The 23394-nt window shown below is 56.1% G+C and overlaps 3 protein-coding genes across 7 annotated transcripts in view; 1 reads left to right on the top strand and 2 right to left on the bottom strand.

Annotated features, from left to right (window-relative positions):
- The window catches only part of ACBD4 (acyl-CoA binding domain containing 4), a 5973-nt gene extending 5298 nt beyond the window's left edge, over positions 1-675 (bottom strand). The window contains exons 1-3 of the mRNA XM_032449348.1: positions 541-675; positions 318-438; positions 52-238 (exon numbers count right to left, since the gene is read on the bottom strand). Coding sequence (XP_032305239.1) covers positions 52-238; positions 318-438; positions 541-610 — 378 coding nt within the window. The 5' untranslated portion in view covers positions 611-675. The remainder of the gene's footprint in view (positions 1-51; positions 239-317; positions 439-540) is intronic.
- A 1628-nt stretch (positions 676-2303) lies between these two features.
- PLCD3 (phospholipase C delta 3) lies at positions 2304-11782 on the top strand. 5 transcript variants are annotated; one of them, XM_015885445.1, is made up of 15 exons: positions 2304-2436; positions 4622-4780; positions 6341-6569; positions 7054-7183; positions 7568-7793; positions 8444-8645; positions 8780-8924; positions 8998-9150; positions 9221-9343; positions 9590-9749; positions 10131-10247; positions 10319-10467; positions 10611-10782; positions 11033-11182; positions 11233-11782. In XM_015885445.1, the coding sequence occupies exons 1-15, from the start codon at positions 2373-2375 to the stop codon at positions 11337-11339; spliced, it is 2286 nt and encodes a 761-aa protein (XP_015740931.1). In that variant the 5' UTR covers positions 2304-2372; the 3' UTR covers positions 11340-11782. The 5 variants fall into 5 exon arrangements, with proteins under 5 accessions (XP_015740931.1, XP_015740933.1, XP_015740932.1 ...); XM_015885447.1 differs by having other exon boundaries at positions 9218-9343; positions 10611-10746; XM_015885446.1 differs by having other exon boundaries at positions 9218-9343; positions 11251-11782.
- A 783-nt stretch (positions 11783-12565) lies between these two features.
- Positions 12566-23335, bottom strand: NMT1 (N-myristoyltransferase 1). Its single transcript, XM_015885450.2, has 12 exons — positions 23155-23335; positions 18858-18966; positions 18178-18322; positions 17188-17306; positions 16910-17001; positions 16371-16487; positions 15802-15972; positions 15324-15432; positions 14589-14759; positions 13862-14029; positions 13590-13727; positions 12566-12844 (listed from the first exon to the last, which is right to left on the bottom strand). Exons 1-12 carry the CDS (start codon positions 23280-23282, stop codon positions 12824-12826), a joined length of 1488 nt encoding a protein of 495 aa, XP_015740936.1. The 5' UTR covers positions 23283-23335; the 3' UTR covers positions 12566-12823.
- Between the last annotated feature and the right edge of the window lie 59 nt (positions 23336-23394).

Genomic DNA, 23394 nt, shown 5'->3' with positions numbered 1-23394 from the left:
TGTGTGTGTGTGTGTGTGTATGTGTGTGTGTCTGTGTGTGTGTGTATGTGTGTCTGTGTGTGTATGTCTGTGTGTGTGTGTGTGTGTGTGTGTGTCTGTATGTGTGTCTGTGTGTGTGTGCCCGGTGTGGGCGCCGCCCGCAGCCCCCGTTACCTTCTGGGCCACCTTCTTCATCTCGGCCACATACGCCGCCATGGCCTCCTCCCTGCTCATCCTGCCCAGGCTGTGCCACGCGTCCCTGCGGGGCGGCCGTGCTCAGTCGGGCTCAGTCGGGCCGTGCTGACCCGCATCCCCCGCGGGGCCGTGAGCTCCGTTACCACTTGTAGCGCCCGATGGGGTCCCAGAAGCCGGGCCGGGGCTCCTGGCAGCGCCCCGCCGTCGCCTGCTTGTAGTAGCTGTAGAAGCGCAGCATCTCCTCGTACGAAGGCCGGTACGAACCTGCCGCACCGTAACGCCGTCAGCACGGACCGGGCACGCCCGGCTCCAATCCCGGCTCCAATCCCGGCTCCAATCCCGGCTCCAATCCCGCCCCGCACTGACCGCTCCGGGGCAGCCCCTGGATGACTCGCACCGCCGCCTGGAACTGCGCCCCGCAGCCCGGATCCGCCATGGCCCCGCTCCGCCGCCACCGCCGCTCGCCTCTCCGTGAGGGGACGTCGCGCGGCCAATCGGAGCGAGGCTTCCATCGGAGCCGACGTGTCGCACCCAATCAGAGCGTCGCTTGCGAAACGGGACGCGCTGTCCCGCCTCCTCCGGGCCAATAGCGGCGTAGCGCGGGAGCCCCCTGCTGGAGGCGGGGCGCGCTGCAGCCAATGGGAGAACGGGGAGCGTGAGCTGTGGCGCCCCCTGCCGGCTGCGGGTGGAACTGCACGGGGCGGGGGGGGACAGTGCGGGGCGACATGGGGCGGAGTGAGGGAGGGAGGGGGACGGTATAGGAACAGTATGGGGCAATATGGGGATAGTATGGGGATAGTATAGGGACGGTATGGGGATGGTATAGGGACGGTATGGGGATAGTATGGGGATGGTATAGGGACGGTATAGGGACAGTATGGGGCAATATGGGGACAGTATGGGGACAGTATAGGGACAGTATAGGGACGGTATGGGGATAGAATAGGGGATAGTATGGGGATGGTATAGGGACGGTATGGGGATGGTATAGGGACGGTATGGGGATAATATGGGGACAATATGGGGATAATATGGGGACAATATGGGGATAATATGGGGACAATATGGGGACAGTATAGGGACAGTATGGGGATAGTATGGGGACAATATAGGGATAGTATAGGGGTAGTATAGGGGCGGTATAGGGACGGTATAGGAAAATTATAGGGATAGTATAGGGATAGTATGGGGACAGTATGGGGACAGTATGGGGATGGTATGGGGATGGTGTAGAGATAGTATAGGGGTGGTATGAGGACGGTATAGGGACAGTATGGGGACTGTATAGGGACGGTATAGGGACGGTATAGGGACAGTATTGGGACAGTATGGAGACAGGACATGGGGACAGAGAATAGGGGCGGGGTGTGGGGACTGTGACGGGGTAGGACATGGGGTCAGAATAAAGGGGCGAGGTATGGGGTCGGGGTACAGGGACAGAGTATAGGGGCAGGGGATGGGGACAGTGTGATGGGGGAGGACATGGGGACAGTATAGGGACGGTATGGGGACAGTATGGTATGGGGACAGGACATGGAGTATAGGAACAAGGCATGGGGAGAGGGAGTGGGGCGGTGTGATGGGGTGGGACATGGGGACAGTATGGGGACAGTATAGGGACGGTATGGGGACAGTATAGGGACGATATGGGGACAGGACATGGGGACGGTATAAGGACGGTATGTGGACAGGATGGTATAGGGGCGGTACATGGAGTATAGGAACAAGGCATGGGGAGAGGGAGTGGGGCGGTGTGATGGGGTGGGACATGGGGACAGTGTAAAGGGACAGGACACAGGGCAGGATAAAGGGCCGGGCAGGGGATGGGGACAGCACGGGGACACGGCGCCGTGGCAGCGCAGCATCGCCCCCCCCGCTGCATTCCTTCCCTGCGCGTCATCCCATGGACAAGACCGGGGGGGCCGAGGGGGGTTCGCTCGGACAGCGCTGTTTGTTGGTGCGGGATGGGGGGGGGTGCGGCACACGTACACACATGGATGTGCGTGCACACGCGTGCAAATGGCTGCACACACACACGTATGTGCGTGCAACGTGCAACCGCCCCCCCAGCCCCCCCGATCCAAGATCCCCACTGCAAACCCAAACCCAAACCCAAACCCAACCCCCCTGCCGGCTCCTCCCGGGACCGCCCCGCTCCTCCCCCGCGCTGCCCCGCACGGCCCCGGCAGCTCAGCACCATGATCTGCGGGCGGAGGGCGCGGCGCCGCCCCGAGCAGAGCGGGGGGGTCTTAAAGAAGTTGGGTGAGTGCCGGGATCGGGGGTCTCCATTGCAGGTCACATAGGGTGGGGGGAGGCCCCTTGGTTGGGGGGCTCCATGGTCAGCGGTGACGCCCGTGATCGGCATCCCTGTAGTTGGGGGGGGTCCGATGGTTGGGTGATCAGAGGTTCCCATGGTCAAGGGTCTCCTTGGTTGGAGTTCCCTGTGGTTGGGGGTCCCCATAGCTGGGGGTCATGGTGGTCAGGGGAGTCCCTATGGTTGGGCAGCCATTGGTTGGAGGTCTCCATTCATGGTGTTCCCCACATTTGGGGGTCCCCTCGGTCTGGAGTGTACCCCATAGTCTGGAGTGTACCCCATAGTCTGGAGTGTACCCCATGGTCGGAGTCCCCATAGTTGGTTGGGGGGTCCAACGGTTGGAGGGGTTCCCCATGGCTGGGAGTCCCCATGGCTGGGGGTTGTTGTGGTCAGGGAAGTCACCATGGTTTGGTGGTCTCTGAGGTTGGAGTCCCCTGTGGTTTGGGGGTCTCCATGGTCAGGGTGGTCACCCACTGTCAGGGTCCTCATAGTTGGGAGCCCACCCAGTTGGGGGAATTCCCCATGGTTGGGGGTCTCCATGGTTGTGACCCAGTGGTTGGGGGTCACCATGGTAAGGGTCCTCATGGTTGGGGGTCCCCATAGTCACAATTTCCCATGGTACTGGGGGTCCCCATGGTCTGTGGTCCCCATGGTTGGGGGTCCAATGGTTGGGGATTCCCATGGATGGAGTTTCCCCATGGTCAGGGGGTCCCAATTATTTTGGGTCTAATGGTTGGAGGTCCCCATGCCTGGAGTTTCCCCATGGTTGGACATCCCCATGGTCAGGGGTCCCAATGGTCAGAAGTCCCCATAGTTGGAGTTTCCATGTGGTTGGAGTTCCCTCTGGTCAATGGGGTCCCCACGGTCAGGGGTCTCCACAGTCATGGCTTCCCATAGTTGGGGGTCTCCATGATCAGGGATCCCCATGGTTGGAGTTCCCCATGATTGAGGGTCCCTATGGTCAGGGGGATCCTTGTGGCCATGGTTGGGGGTTCAAGTGTTTGGGAGTTCCCCACAGTTGGGGGTCCTCATGGTCTGCATTGCCCATGGTCAGGAACAGCCATTTCCCACCCCAGGAGCTGCTGGGGCTGTTCTTAAGGAGTGGTTCCAAAAAGTAAATAAAAAGGAGGAAATAATTTCATGGAGAATGGACGGAAATGTCCCGTCAGGCTGGGTGTGCAGCCACTGCCAACCCAGGGATAGGGTTGGGGCCGGGGGGGGTGTGGGTGGCAGCCCAGCTCCTGGTGCTCACACACTGATTGCAGCAGCTTTGCTGGCACTGCACAGCCCTGGCTGAGAGCTCTGCAGTGTGAGCACAGCTCTGTGTCCTCTGCTTGGCTGTGTCCCATCCCTCTGGCTGCACAGTGTAAGAGGAGCTGATGGCAGTGGCTTGTCCCATCCCATCCCATCCCATCCCATCCCATCTCGTCTCATCCCATATGTCTTGCCCTATTCCACCCTATCCCATCCTGGCATGTTCATCTCATCTCTCCTTTCCCCCCTCCTATCTCATCTTACCTGCACTTGTCCCATTGTGTTCTACCTGTGCCGACATCCATCCCATTTCATCGTCCTATACTGTGCATGCTGTCCCATCCCATCTCATGATTTCTGTCCTGTTCCATGTTATCTTCCCATCCTGTTTGTGCCATCTCATCATGTCTGTCCAACCCCACTCCACCCCATCCCATCCCTTCTGCTCCATCCCATGTCACCCTGTCCTGTCTGTCCTATCCCACTGTATCTCTCCCATTCCATCAGACCCATCCTGTCATGTCTGTCCTGTTCCATCCCATTACATCTTGCATGTTCCATCCTATTCCATCATGTCCCTCATCCCATCCCCATCCCCACCCCAATTCTCATCCCCATCCACATCATCCCATTCCACCCCATCCTGTCTGTCCCATCCCCATGCTACCTCATCCCCATCCACAACCCACCCCCAGCCCCATCCCACCCCACCCTACCTCACCCCACCCTACCATATTACATCCCCATTTCATCCCCATCCCACCCCATCCCACCCCATTCCATCCCCATCCCCTTTCCCACACCACTCAATTCCCTCCCACCCACCCCATCCCACCCGTCCCATCCCACATCACCCTGTCCCTTGCTGTCCCCCCACAGGGCTGTATGAGGACAAGGACCTCCAGCTGATGCTGCAGGGCTCCCTGCTGTGCAAGGTGAGGTCTCGGCGGGCGAAGGAGCGGCTGTACCGACTGCAGGAGGATGGGATCACCGTGGTGTCTGAGCGGCGCTTTGGGCGTGTGCCCTCCAAACACAGCTGTGAGTGTTGGCAATGGGCTGGGGGCATTGGTGTGGGTTTGCCATGGCCCCCAGTGTGGCCACGTGGGCTTATCCTAACCCTCAGCCCAACCCAGACCCCATATGGGACCTGGACCCCAACCTGGGACCCCACTTAGTGATGCCCTGTGGTCCCCATCTGAAAACATGCTTTGCCCCCCCAGCCATGGACCAGTGCCTCCCAGTTCATCCTGTTGCATTCTGTTTTATTCCATCGCCTTCCTGCACCCTGTGTATCCTATTGCATCCCAGTGTACCTCGTTGCATCCTGGTGTATCTCAATGCCTTCCTCTCGGTGCATCCAGCACCTCCCATTGCCTCCCAGTGCCTCCCCGTGTATCCCATTGTATCCCATAGTATCCCATTGTATCCCATAGTATCCCATTGTATCCCATAGTATCCCATAGTATCCCATTGTATCCCATTGTATCCCATAGTATCCCATTGTATCCCATAGTATCCCATTGTATCCCAATGCTTCACAGTGCATCTCATTGCATCCAAGTGCCACCCAACTTATCCCATTACATCCCATTGTGTCTCTTTCTCTCCCATTGCATCCTGCTATATCCCATTGCATCCCTATGCCTCCCATTGGATTCCAGTGTCTCTCATTGAATTCTGTGTCATTCCAGTGCCACCCAGCATATCCCATTGCTTTCCATTGCATCCTGTTTCATTTTGTTGCATCCCAGTGCCTCCCAGTGTATCCCATTGCATTCTGCTGCATCCCAGTTCATGAGTGCCCCCCAGTGTATCCCAATGCATCCCACTGCATCCCAGTGCCACCAAGTGCCTCTAATTGTGTTCCACTGCATCCCATTGCCTCCCATGGCCTCCCATTGTGTCCCAGTGCCTCCCCATGTATCTCATTGTATCCCATTGCTTCCCAGCGTCTCCCAGCATTTGCCATTGCATCCCAGTGCCTCCCAGCACATCCCATTGCATTCCATTGCATTCCATTGCATCACAAGTCCCTCCCAACATACCCCATTGCCTTTCAACATATCCTTTTGCCTCCCATTGCATCCCACCATATTCCATTGCATCCCAGTGCTTCACAGAGTATCCCATTGCATTACAACACATCCTATTGCTTCCCATTTCATTCCAACATACCCCATTGCATCCCATTGCATCTGAGTGTCTTGCAGCATATCCCATTGCATCTCAGTGCTTCCCAGTGTATCCCATTGCATCCCTTTGACTTCTATTGCATCCCATTGCATCCCAACATATCCTATTGCATCCCAGTGCTTCCCAGTGTACCCACTGCTTCCCTTTGGCTTCTATTGCATCCCATTGCATCCCAACGTATCCCATTGCATCCCATTGCCTCCCAGCGCTTCCCATTTGATCCCAGTGTATCCCATTGCATCCCATTGCATCCCAGTGTATCCCATTGCATCCCATTGCCTACCATTGCCTCCCATCTCCTCTCCATCTTGCCTGGGATTCATGTCCTTGGCTCAGTCCATGGGCTTATTGGCTCTGGTGTCCCTATGTGGTACCCATTGGAGCCACCCCTTTGTGTCCCCACAGTCTCTGTTGCACACATCACGTCAGTGCGCCGGGGGCACCATTCGGAGGGGCTGCGCCGGTACGGCCGTGCCATCCCTGAGCAGAACTGCTTCACCATCACCTTCGAGGGCGGGCGCAGGAGCCTGGACCTGGGGGCACGGGATGAGGACGTGGTGCTGAGCTGGGTGCGGGGGCTCCGCACGCTGCGGGGGCGGCTGCAGGGCATGAGCCAGCGGGAGAGGCTGGAGCAGTATCCTATGGGGTCAGCAGGGGTCCTGGGAACAGCCTGGGGGCACCTTGGAGACATCCAGGGACATCCCATGGGGATGTTATGGGGACATGTTGGGGACAACTTGGGGACAGTTTGGGCACAGCCTGAGGACATCATGGGGACATCTCATGGACAGCCTGGAGACACTGTGGGGACATCTTAGGGACATCTTCAGGACGTCTTGGGGGCATGTTAGGGACAGCCTGGGGACAGTCTGGGGACATGCTGGGAATGTTTGTGAACATCTTGGGGACAGTCTGGCTGTATCTTGGAGGCTTCCTGTGGACAGCTTGGGACACCTTGGGGACACCACTTTGGGGACAGCTTGGGGAAATCCTAAGGATAGAATGGGGATAAGTTGGGAACATGTTGGGGACACCTTGAAGACTGTTTAAGGACATCTTGGGGTTATCTTGGGGACAACTTGGGGACAGTTTTGGGTGCTTTCCTTAGCGCAGCACAGCTGGATCCATGGCATGCTGCAGCGTGCCGATAAGGACAAGGACAACAGAATGTGCTTCCAGGAGGTGCAGATCATGCTGCGCATGGCCAACATCCACATGGACAATGCCTACGCTCACCAGCTCTTCAAGGTACCCTCTGTCACCCAGTGTCCCTGTCTGTCACCAACCAGCCTAATCCAGAGGACAGAGGGCTAGGGATGATGATACAGGGGACACGACCCACACAACTCCATAACCCATGGGACTGGGGGCTGGGAACAATGACAGAAGAACATGACCCACACAACCCCAAGGTGACCCATGAGGTCCCAAGATGGGGGACATTGGGATGGGGACAAAGAATTGTTGGGTGTCACTGTGCCACATCCATGGAGGTCAAGGCAGTGAAGAGATGGAAGACACCCAAAGGGACCTGCACATTCACTGGGTGCCCCTGGGTAGCTGAAACTCCCAAACACATCCCAGCCCAGGTGGATCCTTTGGGGTCAGGGTCAATGGCTGCTGTCCCAATAGGAATGTGACCACTCTGGTGATGGGAGGTTGGAGGACCGGGAGCTGGAGGACTTCTGCCGGCGGCTGCTGCGGCGCCCAGAGCTGGAGGAGCTGTTTGGGCGCTATTCGGGTGAGGACTGCGTGTTGTCAGCCGAAGAGCTGAGGGATTTCCTGAAGGATCAGGGTGAGGAGGGCACCCTACACCAGGCCTGTGCCATCATCTGTGCTCATGAGCTCAACGAGAAGGGTAAGGATGGGGATGACCCCACTGGAGGGTGGGTGGCTGAAGGGCAGAATGGGTGCCATGGGTATGTGTCAGTGGCCATGAGGTGGGCTTGAGGTTCTCCAGGGCTGGAAAGAGTGTCCCTGTGTCCCTTTGTCCCTTTTTTCCCCTCACACTTCCGTGGGGGTGACCTTGCCCCATCTTGGTTGTGGACATGAAGGTTGGGATGGAAAAGAAGAGACCTCCTTGTGCCCTGGTGCCATCCCAAGGGTGAGTGTGGCACTGCCATGGGCAGCAGGTTGGGAGTAGTCACCCCCATGTCCCTGTAACCAGCAGGATGTGGGAAATACACCAAGGGATTTCCATGTGCCTTGTGTGCCATTGTGCCAACCCAAAGGTGAATATGCAGGGGGAGATGGGACACCAAGGGTACTTTTGTGCCTTGGTGCCCTGTCAAGTGGGGGACTTTGGGGTGGGGGCAGAGGACCTCCAAGTCTTGTGGATGCCACCATGCCATATTTATGGTGGTCAAGGCAGAGAAGGGATGGAAGACACCCAATGAATGGGACTTGCATGTCTTCTGGGTGCTGCAGTACCAGGGGTGAGCACGGCACTGCCAGGGGACATCCATACGGGGACAACCCATAAGGTGCCACCTTTGCCACATCCCCCAGCCCGTCAGCAGGAGCTGATGACACTGGATGGCTTCACCATGTACCTCCTGTCAGCTGCTGGTGACATCCTCAACCAGGAGCATACCCAGGTACACCAGGACATGAGCCAGCCACTGTGCCACTACTTCATCTCCTCGTCCCATAACACCTACCTGACCCGCAACCAGATTGGAGGCACCAGCAGCACTGAAGCCTATGTCAGGTGGGTGCCATGAGGAGGTGGGGTGACCTGGGTGACACAAGTACTGATCCAGAGGTGGTGGGCTGGGTGACACGGGGACTCACTGGATGATGTGAGTGACATGGAGTGACATGGGGACTCATCGTGTGGTGCAGGGCACTGATGATGGGATGCCGTTGTGTGGAGCTGGACTGCTGGGAGGGTCCCGATGGGGAACCTCTTATCTGCCATGGCCATGCGTTCACCTCCAAAATCCTCTTCCGTGATGTCATCGAGGCTATCCGTGATCACGCCTTCAAAGTAAGGCTGGTGCCATCAGCCCTGTGTTGGGCATTGGGTGCTGGTGCTCAGTGCTGCCCAACCCCATTCCTAGCGATCGCCATACCCCGTCATCCTCTCGCTGGAGAACCACTGTGGGGTGGAGCAGCAGGCCACCATGGCACGGCACATGAAGGCCATCCTTGGGGACATGCTGCTGACACAGCCCCTGGAAGGACAGGACCCCAGTGTCCTCCCGTCCCCGGAGGTAAGGCCATCTGTTGTGGTGTCCCCATGTCACCAAGCAGCCCTCAGCTCAGCCCTTCATCCTGCAGCAGCTGAAGGGGAAGGTCCTGGTGAAGGGCAAGAAGTTGTTGGAGCTGCAGCGTGAGCCCTGTGGTGTCATCTCCATCCTGGATGAAGAGGAGGAAGAGGAGACAGAGGACGAGGACAGGCTACAGGTTGTCAGGTTTTCCGGGTCTCCATCACCTTGGGGTCAAGAGCATTTTAGATTGCCCATTGCTTTGGGGTCTCCATCTCCTTGGGGTCTCTATCATCTTAGGCTGTCCATTGCTTTGGACTAACATCTTGGGATGTCTGTTGCTTTGGGTTGTCCATTGCTTTGAGTTGTCTGTTGCTTTGGGGTCTCTAACACCTTGGGTTGTCCATTGCTTTGGGGTCTCCATCACTTTGGGGTGGCTCCATAGGCCAAAGATGCATCGCATGTGGCCCCAGAGCTGTCAGCCATGGTGGTATACTGCCAGGCCACCCCTTTCCCCGGCCTGGCCCAGGCCCTGCAGCACCCCCGGCCATATGAGATGTCCTCCTTCAGCGAGAGGAAGGCCCGGAAACTCATCAAGGAGGCAGGTAAGGGCAGTGGGATGGGGATGGGGTTGGGGACAGAGATGAGGACAGAGCTGCCCTGGCCTCTCCAGGACACAGGGTGTAGTTCTGGGTTGCTGAGGTGGCCCATGGATTGGGTTGGGGCATTGGGACAGGATACTCAGGACTGGTGGGAATGGGGGCTCTGGTAGAAAGGTCAACATTTGGGATCTGGTGTTTGGGCGCAGCATGTGCATCTGGGATCAGGTCTGGGGCTGGGATTAGGTTCAGATTTTGTGGTCCATTGGGATCCAGACTCAAGGTCAGGGTCTGAAGTTTGGGGACAGGTTTTGGGGTCAAGTTTTGAGGTCTGGGGCACCCATGTGGCCCCCATCCCACCCCACCCCAACCAACTGTCCCACTCAGGCCCCTCGTTTGTGCGCTACACCTCCCAGCAGCTGAGCCGTGTCTACCCTTTGGGATTGAAGATGACCTCCTCCAACTACAACCCCCAGGAGATGTGGAACGTTGGCTGCCAGCTGGGTGAGCCCCCAGCCCCCCGTGTCCCCTGAGACCCAACATCCACCCCAATGGCCCCATCTCTATCCCTACAGTGGCCCTCAACTTCCAGACTCCAGGCTATGAGATGGACCTGAACACCGGGCGCTTCCTGGGCAACGGGGGCTGTGGTTACGTGCTGAAACCCCAATTCCTGCGCAGCCCCCACAGTTGCAGCCCCCGCCCCCTCATGTTGCGCATCAGGGTGAGGATCCCCTACTCCTGCCACCTGCATCCCTTATGGGTGACACCAACCCCATACCCAGCTATGTACCACCTGCCACCCTTTCCCGATGTCCCATCCCACGGGGACCCCGCGGTGCCACCCTGCTCCCCCTCTGTCCCCAGGTCATCACAGCACAGCAGCTGCCAAAGCTGAACAGGGAGAAGCTCAGCTCCATCGTGGACCCCTTTGTTAGGGTGGAGATCTATGGGGTGACAGCGGACTGCAGCAAGCAGCAAACGGCCTACAGGAGCAACAACGGTGATCCCATTGTAGTCCCCATTCCTCACAGTGCAGGTCAAACTGGTCCTGTTATGGTCCCCGTTCCTCCTAGTACATCTCAGCCTGGTGTCATTATGGTCCCCATTTCTTTTAATATACCCCATCCTGGTCCCACCTTTTCTTCCAGTGTACCCCAATCCCATCCCATTCCACCTCGTCCATTTCAACTGGCCCCAGTATGGTCCCCATTCCCCCCAGTATATCTCAGCCTGCTCCCATTATACCCCATTCCCTGGGCAATGACCATCCTGACTCACTCCCACAGGCTTCAACCCACGCTGGGAGGAGACACTCACGTTCCAACTGCAGGTCCCTGAGCTGGCGCTGGTGCGGTTCGTGGTGGAGGACCACGACAGCACCTCCTGCAATGACTTTGTGGGGCAGTTCACGCTGCCATTGGGCAGCATGAGGGAAGGTGGGTGCCCCAATACTGGGGGAGGGGACAACCCTGTGTCTCCTACTCAGTGTCTGCTCTGTCCCCAGGGTACCGCCATGTCCATCTGCTCTCCAAGGACGGCGCGTCCCTGTCCCCTGCCACGCTCTTTGTGCACGTCACATGCAAAAGGCCATGATGTCCCCTTGGCTGCTCCATGGGGTTCAGGACATCCTGCAGGGACAGGATGGGGACGCTGCTCCTCCAGCCTGGGTGAAAGTAGGGCTGCCCAGGGTCCCCAGTGGGGAGTGGGACCCTGCCTGTGTCCCATTTGTTGGCATTCACACTCCACTTTTCCCCTCTGGCTGAGACCAGGAGATGGGGACATGGTGACAACCAGGACAGGGTGGCCCAGCCACCACATTCCCAAAGCATCTGCAGGGACATGATGGTGCCAGCAGCTTCACCAGCTCCATCCCGACTCCTTGGGGCTGCAGGGATGGTGCCTGCTACAATGTCCCCAAGGGGACTCTGCCACCACAGCCATGGCGCTGACCCTCCACATGGTTTGATGCTCACTAACCGCTGACAGAGATTTGCACCCAGTGCCCAGTGGGTCGAATAAAGGTTTATTGAACAGCCTGCGCCGTGTCCCTGTCACCTGCTGTCACCTGCAGGGGGGTGGCATTGGGGACAAAGGAAGAGATGCAGGGGAAAATGGCTGCCCCCCTTTTCTGATGCTCTCCCCAGTGCTGGGGACTCGTTGGAGCCTGATTCACCCCACTGTTCTGCAGCCCCAGAAAGTCCCACGTGCTCCCAGCTGTGTGCTCGTAGCTGATGTCCCCATCACCACTGCAGGGCGGCTCTTGGCTCTGTGGGGCACAGGAGAGGATGTAGAGCTGCTTGCATAGAAGGGAGACAGGGACACTGGGAGTGCATAGATGGACACGTGCAGCTTTGGAAACCTTTGGCGTGGAGATTGAGAGCGATGGGGTGGTGGAAACAGATGTCTTCTTGGGAAAAAGGGTTCCATGGAAGAATCTGATCCTGATTCTGAGCCTGTGCAGGAGGCACTCAGGCGGTGGGAGAGGCCGAGTCCCCAGGAAGGCTGATGGCACGTTGTAGGGCAAGCAGGCCAGACTTGGATGGCGCACAGAGAAAAGCATCCGAGCACAGCATGGCATGGGGTGGCAGATGAGGATGTGCTCCAGGCTGGGTCCCCTGCATCTTCGCCATGGTGAGCACTGAGGGTTTGAGACTCCGAGGCCAGGGAGGAGAAGGGACAAGGCATTGCTTGCACAAATAGCCCTTAAAACCAAACATCGAGGTGTTCCCGAGCAGGGCGGGATGGCACCAAGGAGCAGGTGGTGGCCTTCAGCAGCTGAATGCACTCGTGCCAGTTTGGAACAGGAAAGATTTAAAATATATATATAATATATACTTTTATTATTCACCCGTTAATTCCATTATATGCCAATCATGAGCTAGTTTCAGCAGTTACATTCCCTTGATCATGTCTTTAGGAGGATGCAATTAATTCAAAACAAAGGAGAGCACTGCCAGTGCCTGGGGATGCAGTCGGTGACATCGGTCGGGGCTGGCAGGGCTGGCTCACTTCCACGTGGGGCCACATTCAGCCGGGCCAGGCTCCTCACTGACACCGTGCCATCCTCACAGGGTCACTTACTGCAACACCAGTCCGACCTGGGGAGCAAAGAGATATGGGTTGCAAGGGACAAGTGACCGTCTGCTACCTCAAAGCCAGCCTGGATGGATGGAACTCCCTCACCATCGCTGCTGGGAGGGCTCTAGCCCCAAAGCCATCAGCTCCCTGAGTGAGGAGCTGCTCAAGCAGCTCGGCAGAGATCTCTGGGAGCTCAGTGATGGAGCTGCACTGAGGTGCGTGGATTTGTACCCTGTGGGTGCTGCGTGACTCAGATCAGCCCAGAATTCACAGCTGAAGGAGGTGGCAGAAATCCCTAATTCCACACCTGTCAGAGCTCACACCTCTAACGAGCTGCCTGCAGACTCTCCTGCTTTCGGGAGGGCAGAGATCCTAATGAATGCCTGAAGTATTAATGAGCTGTCGCGATGCCACATGGGCAGACTGCAGGAGCACTGTGCTACACAGCAGGACGGCTCCTGGCTCTCCAGGGCTGCTCCCAACCCACACAGGACTCCCAGTGAGAGGGATGGATGCTGAGCCACAGCGCTGTGTGGTGGAGCAGTCCTGCTTCCTCCAGAGGGGCTCTTGTTGGTGTTGTCCCACCATGGTGTCCTGCACCAGGCTGACACAGCCCATAGTGCTGCACTGTGGCATTCAAGATACAGAGAAGGGACTACTGTGCCCACTGGTGTGTATCTGCCAGCCCACAACCTCCTCTCAGCTGCAGATCCCAACCTCTGGAGCCTGTCTCATACGTCCCCTGAGCTGGAGGACCCTACTCACCTTCTCTGGTGCCATGCTGGGACATTTCCAATTGTACAGGTAATACTGCAGGTTCCCGTCCCCGATCCCAAACTTCAGCTTCTCCAGGAAAGTTTTGTTTTCCATGAGATCCAGTGCATTGAAGACGTCAAATCCTTTCTGCACGAGCAAAACAAAAAGCCATCAGCTTATGTGCTGGTCAGTTCTCCTGTGTGTGTTTCACTTCCTGGCCCTCTGCACCCCAAATAATGAGGATGATGTGGCTCCAGGCTGCCCAGCCCTGCTGTGCTCACCGACTTGGCGAGGATGAGAGCGTCGCTCATGAGGTCGATGAGAGGCGTTTTGGTGTGGACGTTGTAGAAGGAGTAAGCAGCTTTCAGGCTCTTGTGGGTCGGGTGGTTCATGATGGTGGAGGGCAGCGTGTAGAAGCTCAGGAAGTCTGTCACCTCCCCTGGGGCGCTCTAAAAGTCAAACGTGTGACACCACAGTGTGTAAGGACTGCGTTAAAGCTTGCCCAGAGCCTTTAAACTATAGAATGGGGGCACTGATCTGTTCTCTCCTCTGCTTCTGGACCACCCAGCTCCCTCCTGGAGGGGCGAAACTCCCTAAATTTCCACATGGGGTTTTCAGTTTCAGACTGCTGCACGTGTACGGGTGTATGGATGGCTTTGAAGTTATGGCCTTGGACTGGGTTTCATTATGCATCACTCCATTTCTGCCTCCTCTGCAAATGCCCTTTTAGTTTCCCTGCCATAAAAATGTGGAGATGCGGCACTTGGGGACGTGGCTGATGGGTATGACAGGGATGGTTTGGGACCTGGTGATCCCAGAGGTCTCTTCCAACCGTAATGGTGTTGGGAGTGGGCACAGTGGGGTGGGTTGGGGTTGGACTCAAATGGTTCTATGATTCTAAGAGCTCGCCGAGCGCTGGGGCAGCCCCTGCATGGGAAGCAGCACCCTGCAGCAGCTCACACCAACATGATCCCAAGAAAACAGCTCTGCCTCATTCTTCCCACTCACCTCCACCACAAAGGTGTCAATGATGTTCTCCTGAGGTAGGAACCAGTGCTCCACCTCCTCTCGGCTCATGACAGGCGTCAGGTGGAAATGTTTCAGGTACTCAGTCAGGAGCTTGTGCACTGCAGGGATATCTTTGTGCTCCATCGGCCGCAAGCCGGGAGTCTTGGGGGTCTGCAGAAAGCAAGACAAGTCATTTGCACCACTTAGAGGGCAGCTGTGTCCCCAAAGGACCACCTTCACCTCTGAGCTGAGATGTGGGTCAGACTTTCTGCTCAAAAGAAAGAATAACAGCCTTCTTCAAATGAAACAAGCAGCTCCCACCACCAGAAGGAAACAAACAGGGGTAGGGTGGGTGGTGGCAACCTGAATGCTTTGTTTTTCTCCTCTATCCAGATGGGGAAGTTCCCCAGCAAGAGAACTGCAGTGACAGAACTCATCACTGTGACTGAGGAGTGAGGGACTGACCCAACTCAAGGTGACCGTGAGGCTGTTTGGACAGATGAAGGCTGTCACATCTGCATTCCTGTTCTAACAGGAGGACGGGATATGAGTCACCGCGAAACAAAAGATCGCAAGGGTCCTCTGGGTGTGAGGATTTGCCCTCAAAATGCAGGTAAAATAAGCAATGATTCAATAAAACCTAGTGGCTTGATAAAGCCATTTACTACATAAGCCAATGCCAGTTCTCCATGCAGAGGATTCAGCCTCCGCTGAGGTCTGTGTGTGCTCACCCACCTCGGGCAATCGGTAAAGCTTCATGGTGCGTTGCATAGTCATGTTCCTGCTCAGGTGGGAGAATTTGACCTCAATGAGTTTCCGAGGATTCAGGGAGCGGTGCCAGTACCTGCACAAACACATCTGCTGGGGGAGATTGTTCGTGGGCAGCCAGAAGGAGCATAAGGTTCTCAAAGCTGCCATAAGAGGGCAAGCAAGAACACTGCAAAGGGGTTGGCCAGGAGTTGCCAGAGAGAAAAACAAGAGCGTGTGCAGTGGAGCCTCCTGCCTTGTGATAAAGGAGCAGCTTAAGCAAAGCTGCTCGAATAATCCCTGAAGGACACTGCAGGGAGGAGAAACCTGGGCTGGGGTTGACGTGTGCTGCCCCAGGGAGCCCCACACCAATAAGTGCAGCCATCCCCATCCTACACAGCACGGCAAGGGGCGCTCTGCAGAGCTTTTCATCGGTCCTAAATCTATTCAGAGAACTGGAGCTCACCTGCATGTCCCCACAGGCTTTGGCAGCACCACTCCTGCTGTGTAAACAGCCTGAAAGATCCCCTCCAGGTGAACCCTCCGTGTGATCTCGCGGATCAGAACCGGAGCCACTCGTTTTGAGCGCAGCTTTTTGTGGACACACAGGAAGTTTATCTCCACCATCTTCTTCTCTCTGAGGAAGGAAATAATGCAGAGCGTGAGACCTGACTGTGCTGACCGGGGTCCAACGCCCTGAGCAATTTAATTCCAGCTCCCCTGAGACACAGACAGGTCCCATGAGAGGCCAAAGGGCAAGGCCTGGCTTTGGAGAGCTCTCCTTGAAGCTGCCACACAAGGTTTTCCCAGGAAATATGGTCTCCAACCAGCCCTGGGGGATTTCTGTAGGGCAGAGCTCCTCACACTAGTGGTGAAAACAGCCCTCAGGGCTGTTAGATACATGGCATCCTTGCAGCCCATCCTAAATATCCCCTGCCTCATCCTCCAAGCAGCCAAGCATCTCCATGGCTGAAGGCCATCGCCCTGGAATGCCACCAAGGGACAGGATGAGAAACTCATCTGAGCAGCACTTACGTCTCGTAGATGTGGATGGTGGCAGGAATCGCACTGATAAACCCAACCAGCTTCTTGCTGGAGACCACTCTGACCCCGCAGTGCCACTGGGGCAGCCAGCCTGGGGGACGCAGTGCCCTGGAGAAGAGACACACATTGGTGGTCACAGCACACCCAAGGTCCTACACAGCACTTCCTGCTGCCTCCAACCTCCCTGGGACACCCCAAAACCTGCTCAGTTTGACACCCAGTTGACACCCAGGCTTGAGGAAAGAGGCAACCACAAAGTGACAGTGCAGGAACACTGGGAGGCATTCCTGCACCTTCTGGCCAAGGCCACTGGTGACACAGGAGGAAATCTGCATTCCTCAATTCATGAACGCCCCGAGGAAACAGCAGCTCAGCTGTAACAGGTCTCCAAGTGCTACTGCTGGCAGCGTTACTTGGCAGTCACCTTCATCCTGCAGCTCTGGGTCACTGGGAAGCAGCTGCAGTGCCATGGCCGGGGTTAAGCCCGCAGCATCCCGCACCTCCTGCTCTGCGGCTGCTCTGCCACTCACCACAGCAGGAACTCAGGAGAGTAGTCGAAGCGGAACATGTTGTCATCATCTTCCACATAGTTCTCGTTCAGCAGCGTGTACAGCTCCTTCAGCTAAAGGAGAGATCGAGGAGGTCAAGTGAGTTATTCAACCAGCACCGTTCAACTGCTGTAGCCAGCAGCCCTGAACCAGGACCCACAACACTTCTGCTGTGTCTTCAGCACTCCAAAAATCACTTCCAGCTGTCCAAGCACTGAAGCACGTGATGGGGACTCACACACTAAGCTGCCCCTACTCACCACGCCTCTGTCCCCAAGGTCCAGCGCATCCCAGGTGAAGCCCTGGGGCAAAGTGTACGGCTCCTGGCGGATGTTGTCCTTGTCTGGTTCAACAGGGCCGTGGGTGTTCACCACTTCTCCTGCCAAAGAGAGCAGGGAACTATGAACGTTACCTCCATCCCCACGGCATCCTGTCTGACCATCCCCATGGCACCTTGTCTGGGCACTCTGCACCTCAGGCAAAGCAGCCACAGCAGTGTGGCTGTCAAGAGAAGCACAACCCAGTGATGAGGAGTCACCTTCAAATGGCACTGAAAGTTTCCAGGCAATGAGGCGGCCAACAAAGCCCACTGCAAGAACTGCTCCCATCACACCTCTGCTTCTGGAAGTGCTCATTCATGGCAGCACACTCTGCTTTGAGCAGAGATCTGAAATCTGGCCCCAAAAAGCTGCGTGCTACCAGACCCTAAACAGCCTTGTGCATGTAACACCGAGATGGACAGCGAGATGCATAGAACACTGAGATGGACAGCGGGGCAGTCAGCCCGAGCACAGTCAGCAGTTTGGTGCACTGTGGCTGTTTGGTGCCTCTCCTTCCCCACCCCTTTCACACTGTACCTCCCACCTAATGGGGTTTACAGGCACAGAAGCGATGTTTGCCACGTCAGGATCCTCTGGTGAAAGGGGCAAACACAAACCAGGCTTTGCTGCCCCGGTAACCCCCTGCCTGCTGTATTCCACAATGATTCCCCAGCACAAGCACAAAAAGAGACCAAAGCTGGGTATCACTTCCAGCAAACAGCCCTTTGAGACCAAACAAAGCCTCGGACAGGTGCTGACAGCGTGAAAAGGGAATCAAACGCGGTGTCTGCAGCAAGAGGGGCTGGGAACTGCCCCATGAAGATCATGCAGACAATCTACAGCCACAGCAACGTCAGAAAAACCTGCATAGTATGCTCCCATCTCCTGTGAGGGCTCATTGGGGCAGCCTGGGGGCTACAGGGCACGTACCGAGCTTGGGCACCGGTTGCGTGTCCCAGAACTGATAGCTGCGCTTGCTGGCCTCCTCCATGGTTTTGGCAGGGCCCTGACCTACAGAGAAGAGCTCAATGGCTTTCTGAATCTCCTGGATCCTCTCAGCGGGCAGAGAGTTGACCTGAGGGTAAAAAGAGAAAGGACAAAATGAGGATGCTGAGCTTGTAGGCCTGTTTCAGCTCCTTGTTAGGAGGGCTGGGGGTACCAATAGGGTACAGACAAATCCTGCACTCCCCGCACTCCTGGCTGCTAGTCCAGGGCAAAGCCAAGAGGGGCAGACAGCCCCTGCTGCTGTTCTTATGTTAATTAAGCAAAAATCAACACCAAGGAATGTCATCCAAGAGTAGGAAAATGGGTTTGTTGTGCTGGCAGCCTGGCTCGGTGGCACAGAGCGGCCGTTCCCTGCCATCCCTGCTCTGATTTCGGGAAGAGAGGCGCCAGTCTGAGCCTTTCAGTGGAGCTGGCTTTGATACCCAGCTCCGGGCTGCATTCACCCTGCAGCAACACCTCCCGCAGCAGTGGGAATTCCCATGCACCGAGCCAGCAAATCACTCTTAAATCTGAAGGCTTTCAAGCAGCCAAGTGCCTGAATACAACAGCAGGCAGTGTCAGCAATGGGATCATTCTGATTGCCCTGAAAGGTGTGAGAAGCTCACCTTCATTGGCTGGTCCTGAGCCTGGTCAGGCTGATCTCCTTTTTCTTTCTTCCGTTTTGGTTTCTTTTTCTTCTTTTTGGCTCCGCTGTCATTCGCTGGACTCAAGCCACTAAGGAACAAAAGAAACATCATTGCGGCTTTTGGGCTGGTTTGGTTTTGGTGTTGTGTTTTTTATTTTGAGGGCACTTACACGGTCTCTGAAACACTCAAAGGAAAATAAAAGCTCCCTGTTTTAAGCCCTGACCTCACAGCCCCCTTCCTTCCCTCGTCCTCCAGCAGAGGACCAGCAGGTTGACATTGGTACCAATGGATGCATTGGAGCCACCTGAGCTGGTGGCCAGGACCAAGTGCTCCCCGCCCCCGTGGTTAGAGGCTCCAGCAGCTTCCACACCAGGAGAAACCCCAAAGCCAAGAGATCTCTGCGTGTGGATACATCCTCAGTCCAGGGACCCACACAGCACTGCTCCAGTCCAAACTCCTGCTAATGAGTTCAGCCCAAGTGGCATCATTTAACCAACAGGTAGAAGATGGGAGAAAATCCTCCTTGATTTATGAGTGAAGATGTCGTGAGCAGGAGGAAATCAGAGCTGAGTGTTCTGCATAAGCAGATTTCAGCTGGGAAATGAATGCAGCCCATCAGGCAAAGCATGGAGGAAATGTAATGTGGTGAATGGGAGCTACGCCTGAGTCCTTGGGACTCACAGCCACTCTTAGAGGGATTTTCAATTTTAAACCCACTTAGCAAAGCAAATAGCAATGGTTAGAGGTGTTGTCTATTTTAAAGTCCATTTAGCAAAACAAATACTGTGCCCAATCCCCTCTAACTCCCCAAATTAACCCTCGTGCCCTGCAGAACTGCAAACATCCCCAATCGCAGCACACAGGGCTGCTCTCCATCCCATCTGTCAGAGAACAGACAGCTCTGCCCAGAGCCCATGGCTCCCCAAGATGTGCTCACAGCCTTTTTCCTCTCCTATCTCGTCAACCCAAGAGCTGCTCTGACAGATAACATGGGTGGAGAAAGGCTGCACTACCAGAACTATCTTAGCACTTGGGGACGTGGGTTACCGACATAACAAGGATGGGTTGTGGTGTGACCTGGTGATTCTGGAGGTCTTCTCCAACCTTAACGACTCTTGAAAGAGATGTTAAGGCACAAGATGAGGTGATCTGAGGCAGCCACAGAAGGGACTCCATCCAGAGGGACCTGGGCAGGTTTCACAGGTGCCAAAGGCCAGGCTGGATGGGCCCTAAGCAGCCCGACCACCAGCCCATGGTGGGGGGAGGTGGAATTGCATTGAGGTCCCATCAAACCATGATTCCATCTCCTCCACACTGAGAAATCAGAGAGGTGACAGATGAGGAGCCGTGTCTGTCCCACATTTAGACACTGGAAAATCCTCCTGACGAACGTGCGTGGCTAATTGGGTGCAGGTAATCTCATTAGGCTGTGGGGGCGGGCAGATGGCAGGGACGTCACAGCGCAGGGCAGCAACACATCATCACTGCGATGTGTTCTGCAGCAAACCAGAAACAGCAACAAAACGCCGCTTTCACATAAAGGAAATGAGAATAAACATGAAAGTGTGACTCTGTGTTGGAAAACAAACTCTATGCTTCAACACAGAGAGGCACTTCCCAGCGCTGACACTGAACCAGGGCGGGGGATCTCAATTCCTCTTTCCTGTCCTTAAAAGGAAAGGAAGTGCTGCTATCGCTCTGTGATAGTGCTGGGTTCTACAGCCCTGAGCCAAGAGCTGATGGCTGTGAGCACAAGCTGGGCACTGGCAGAGGGACAGCCCCGAGCACTGCTCCAAACACTGCCCCTGTGAGCTCTGTGCTGGGAACGGTGCTCACCTTACAGATGTGGCACTGGGGGATATGGTTAGAGGACATCAGGATGGGTTGAGGTGTGACTGGATGATCTTAGAGGTCTATTCCAGCCTTAACATTCCATGAGGGGGCACGGTGGGGTTGGGGTTGGACTGGATGATCTTAGAGTTCTATTCCAGCCTTAATGTTCCTTGAGTAGGCATGGTGGGGATGGGCTGGGGTTGGACGAGATGATCTTAGAGGTCTATTCCAGCCTTAACATTCCATGAGGGGACATGGTGGGGATGGGATTGGACTGGATGATCTTAGAGGTCTTTTCCAGCCTTAATATTCCATGAGCGGACATGGTGGGGATGGGCTGGGGTTGGACTGGATGATCTTAGAGGTCTTTTCCAGCCTTAATGCTCCATGAGTGGGCATGGTGGGGATGGGTTGAGGTGTGACAAGATGATCTTAGAGGTCTATTCCAGCCTTAATGCTCCATGAGTGGGCATGGTGGGGATGGGTTGGACTGGACGATCTTAGAGGACTCCTCCAATCTTAATGACTCTGATTTGCTCAGCAGCACCCAACGCTTCCTACCCCACCCATCAGCCACCATTCATCTCAACAGCTGTACTGGGAAACCACAATGAGAAGGCACAGCAGCACTGAGTGAATGCCATGTGTGCTCTGTGCTTGGCTCTGGATCCTGCAAACCTCATCATGAAAGAGAAGAGGAAAAGAGGATCCTTCCCAAGCACGGCTCAACCCATTCAAAGGAGACACGACGTGAGACACGATGCCACACCCAGGAGGCAAATAGAACAGATCTGCACATCTGTAGTGCAAAAAACAGCTCCTGCAATACATCCTGCATGGCATTTATTGCCTGACATGCAAGATCTCTGAGATGGGGATTGAAAAGCCCTTGGTGCGATGCAGGTGGGTGCTGCTGTGGCTGCGATGTGCCACACGGAGGCACAAACAGTGTGAATGGTGTGAGCTCAATGCACAGCTCGGTTACAGCCCCAACACCCCGATGTGAAGGTGTGAGCTCAGTGCACAGCTCGGTTATAGCCCCAACACCCGATGTGAAGGTGTGAGCTCAGTGCACAGCTTCTCGCGTTATCAAGCCCATTGCACCCCGATGTGAAGGTGTGAGCCAGTGCTCACAGGCTCGAGTTATAGCCCCAACACCCCGATGTTGAAGGTGTGAGCTACAAATGCACAGCTCGTTTTATTAGCTCCCAACACCCTGATGTGAAGGTGTGAGCTCTATGTGCACTAGCTCGTTACAGCCCAGAGCCCCGATGTGGAAGTTGAGCTCAGTGCACAAGCATCTTATAGTCCCCAACACCCCGATGTGAAGGTGTGAGCTCAATGCACAGCTCGGTTATAGCCCCAACACCCATGTGAAGGTGTGAGCTCAATGTACAGCTCCTTTACACCCCACACCCGGTGTTGAAGGGTGTGAGCTCAATAACAGCTCGGTTACACCCCAACACCGCCGATGTGAAGTGTGTGTGAGTCAATCGCCAAGCTCGGTTTAATCCCCAGCACCCCGATGTGAAGGTGTGAGCTCAGTGCACAGCTCGGTTAATGCCCCAACACCCCGATGTGAAGGTGTGAGCTCAGTGCACAGCTCGGTTAATGCCCCAACACCTACAATGTGAAGGTGTGAAGCTCAGTGCACAGCCTCCGTTATAGCTTCCCAACACACCCCGATTGGTGAAGCGTCTGTGAGCTCAGTGCACGCTCGTCTTAATCAGCCCCAAACCCCGTGTGAAGTGTGAAGCTCTCAATGCACAGCTTCGGTTACAGCCCCAACACCCCGATGTGAAGGTGTGAGCTCAATATACAGCTCGGTTACAGCCCCAACACCCCGATGTGAAGGTGTGAGCTCAATATACAGCTCGGTATAGCCCCAACACCCCGATATTGAATGGTGTGATCTTCATATGCACAGCTCGTTATAGCCCAACACCCCGATGTGAAGGTGTGAGCTCAATGCACAGCTCGGTTAATGCCCCAACACCCCGATGTGAATATGGTGATGAAGCTCAGTGCACAGTTCGCGTTATAGCCCCAACTACACCGATGTGATGTTAGTCAAATTCATTTACAGCCTCGGTTAATGCCCCAACACCCCGATTGAAGGTGTGAGTTCCTCAATACGCTCGTTATAGCCTCCAACACCCGATGTGAAGGTGGCAGCTCAATGACAGCTCATTTAAAGCCCCCATTCTCCCCCGCCCCCATCCAGGCCCGGTCCCGGCCGCAGCCCCAACACACGCTCACACACATAGGAGTGAATGGACGCCAAACGGCCCGCCCACACGCCGATTGACAGCCGTCTCGTGCAATCGCACCACGCGATATTATCTATCAGCCAATCAGCGCGCGCGAGGGGCGGAGCGGAGCCGACTTCCCGGCCGCTGCCCACCTCAATGCTCCCCGCCGTCCCCCCCCGCCCCGCGCTCACCCGCGCTTGGAGCCGCGCTCCGCTTCGTTCTCGCAGTCGCTGCAGTGCTCGTGCTCGTTCTCCTCCGCTGACGGCCGGTGAGGCTTCGCCGGCGGCCGCCTCGCTGCTGTCTCACTGTCGTCCGCCATCTTGAAACGGGGCCTCGGCGGCTGCCGCACCCCCACAACAAAGCGCGCTGTGACTGGGCGCCGCGCCGCGGGGCATGCCGGGAGCGGTAGTCCGAGCGGGAGGGAGGGGGCC

This window comes from Coturnix japonica, chromosome 27 (assembly GCF_001577835.2).
Source record: "Coturnix japonica isolate 7356 chromosome 27, Coturnix japonica 2.1, whole genome shotgun sequence".
Classification (NCBI taxonomy): domain Eukaryota; kingdom Metazoa; phylum Chordata; class Aves; order Galliformes; family Phasianidae; genus Coturnix; species Coturnix japonica.
The sequence above is the reverse complement of the archived record's forward strand: the minus strand, read 5'-3'. Positions and strand labels throughout refer to the sequence as shown.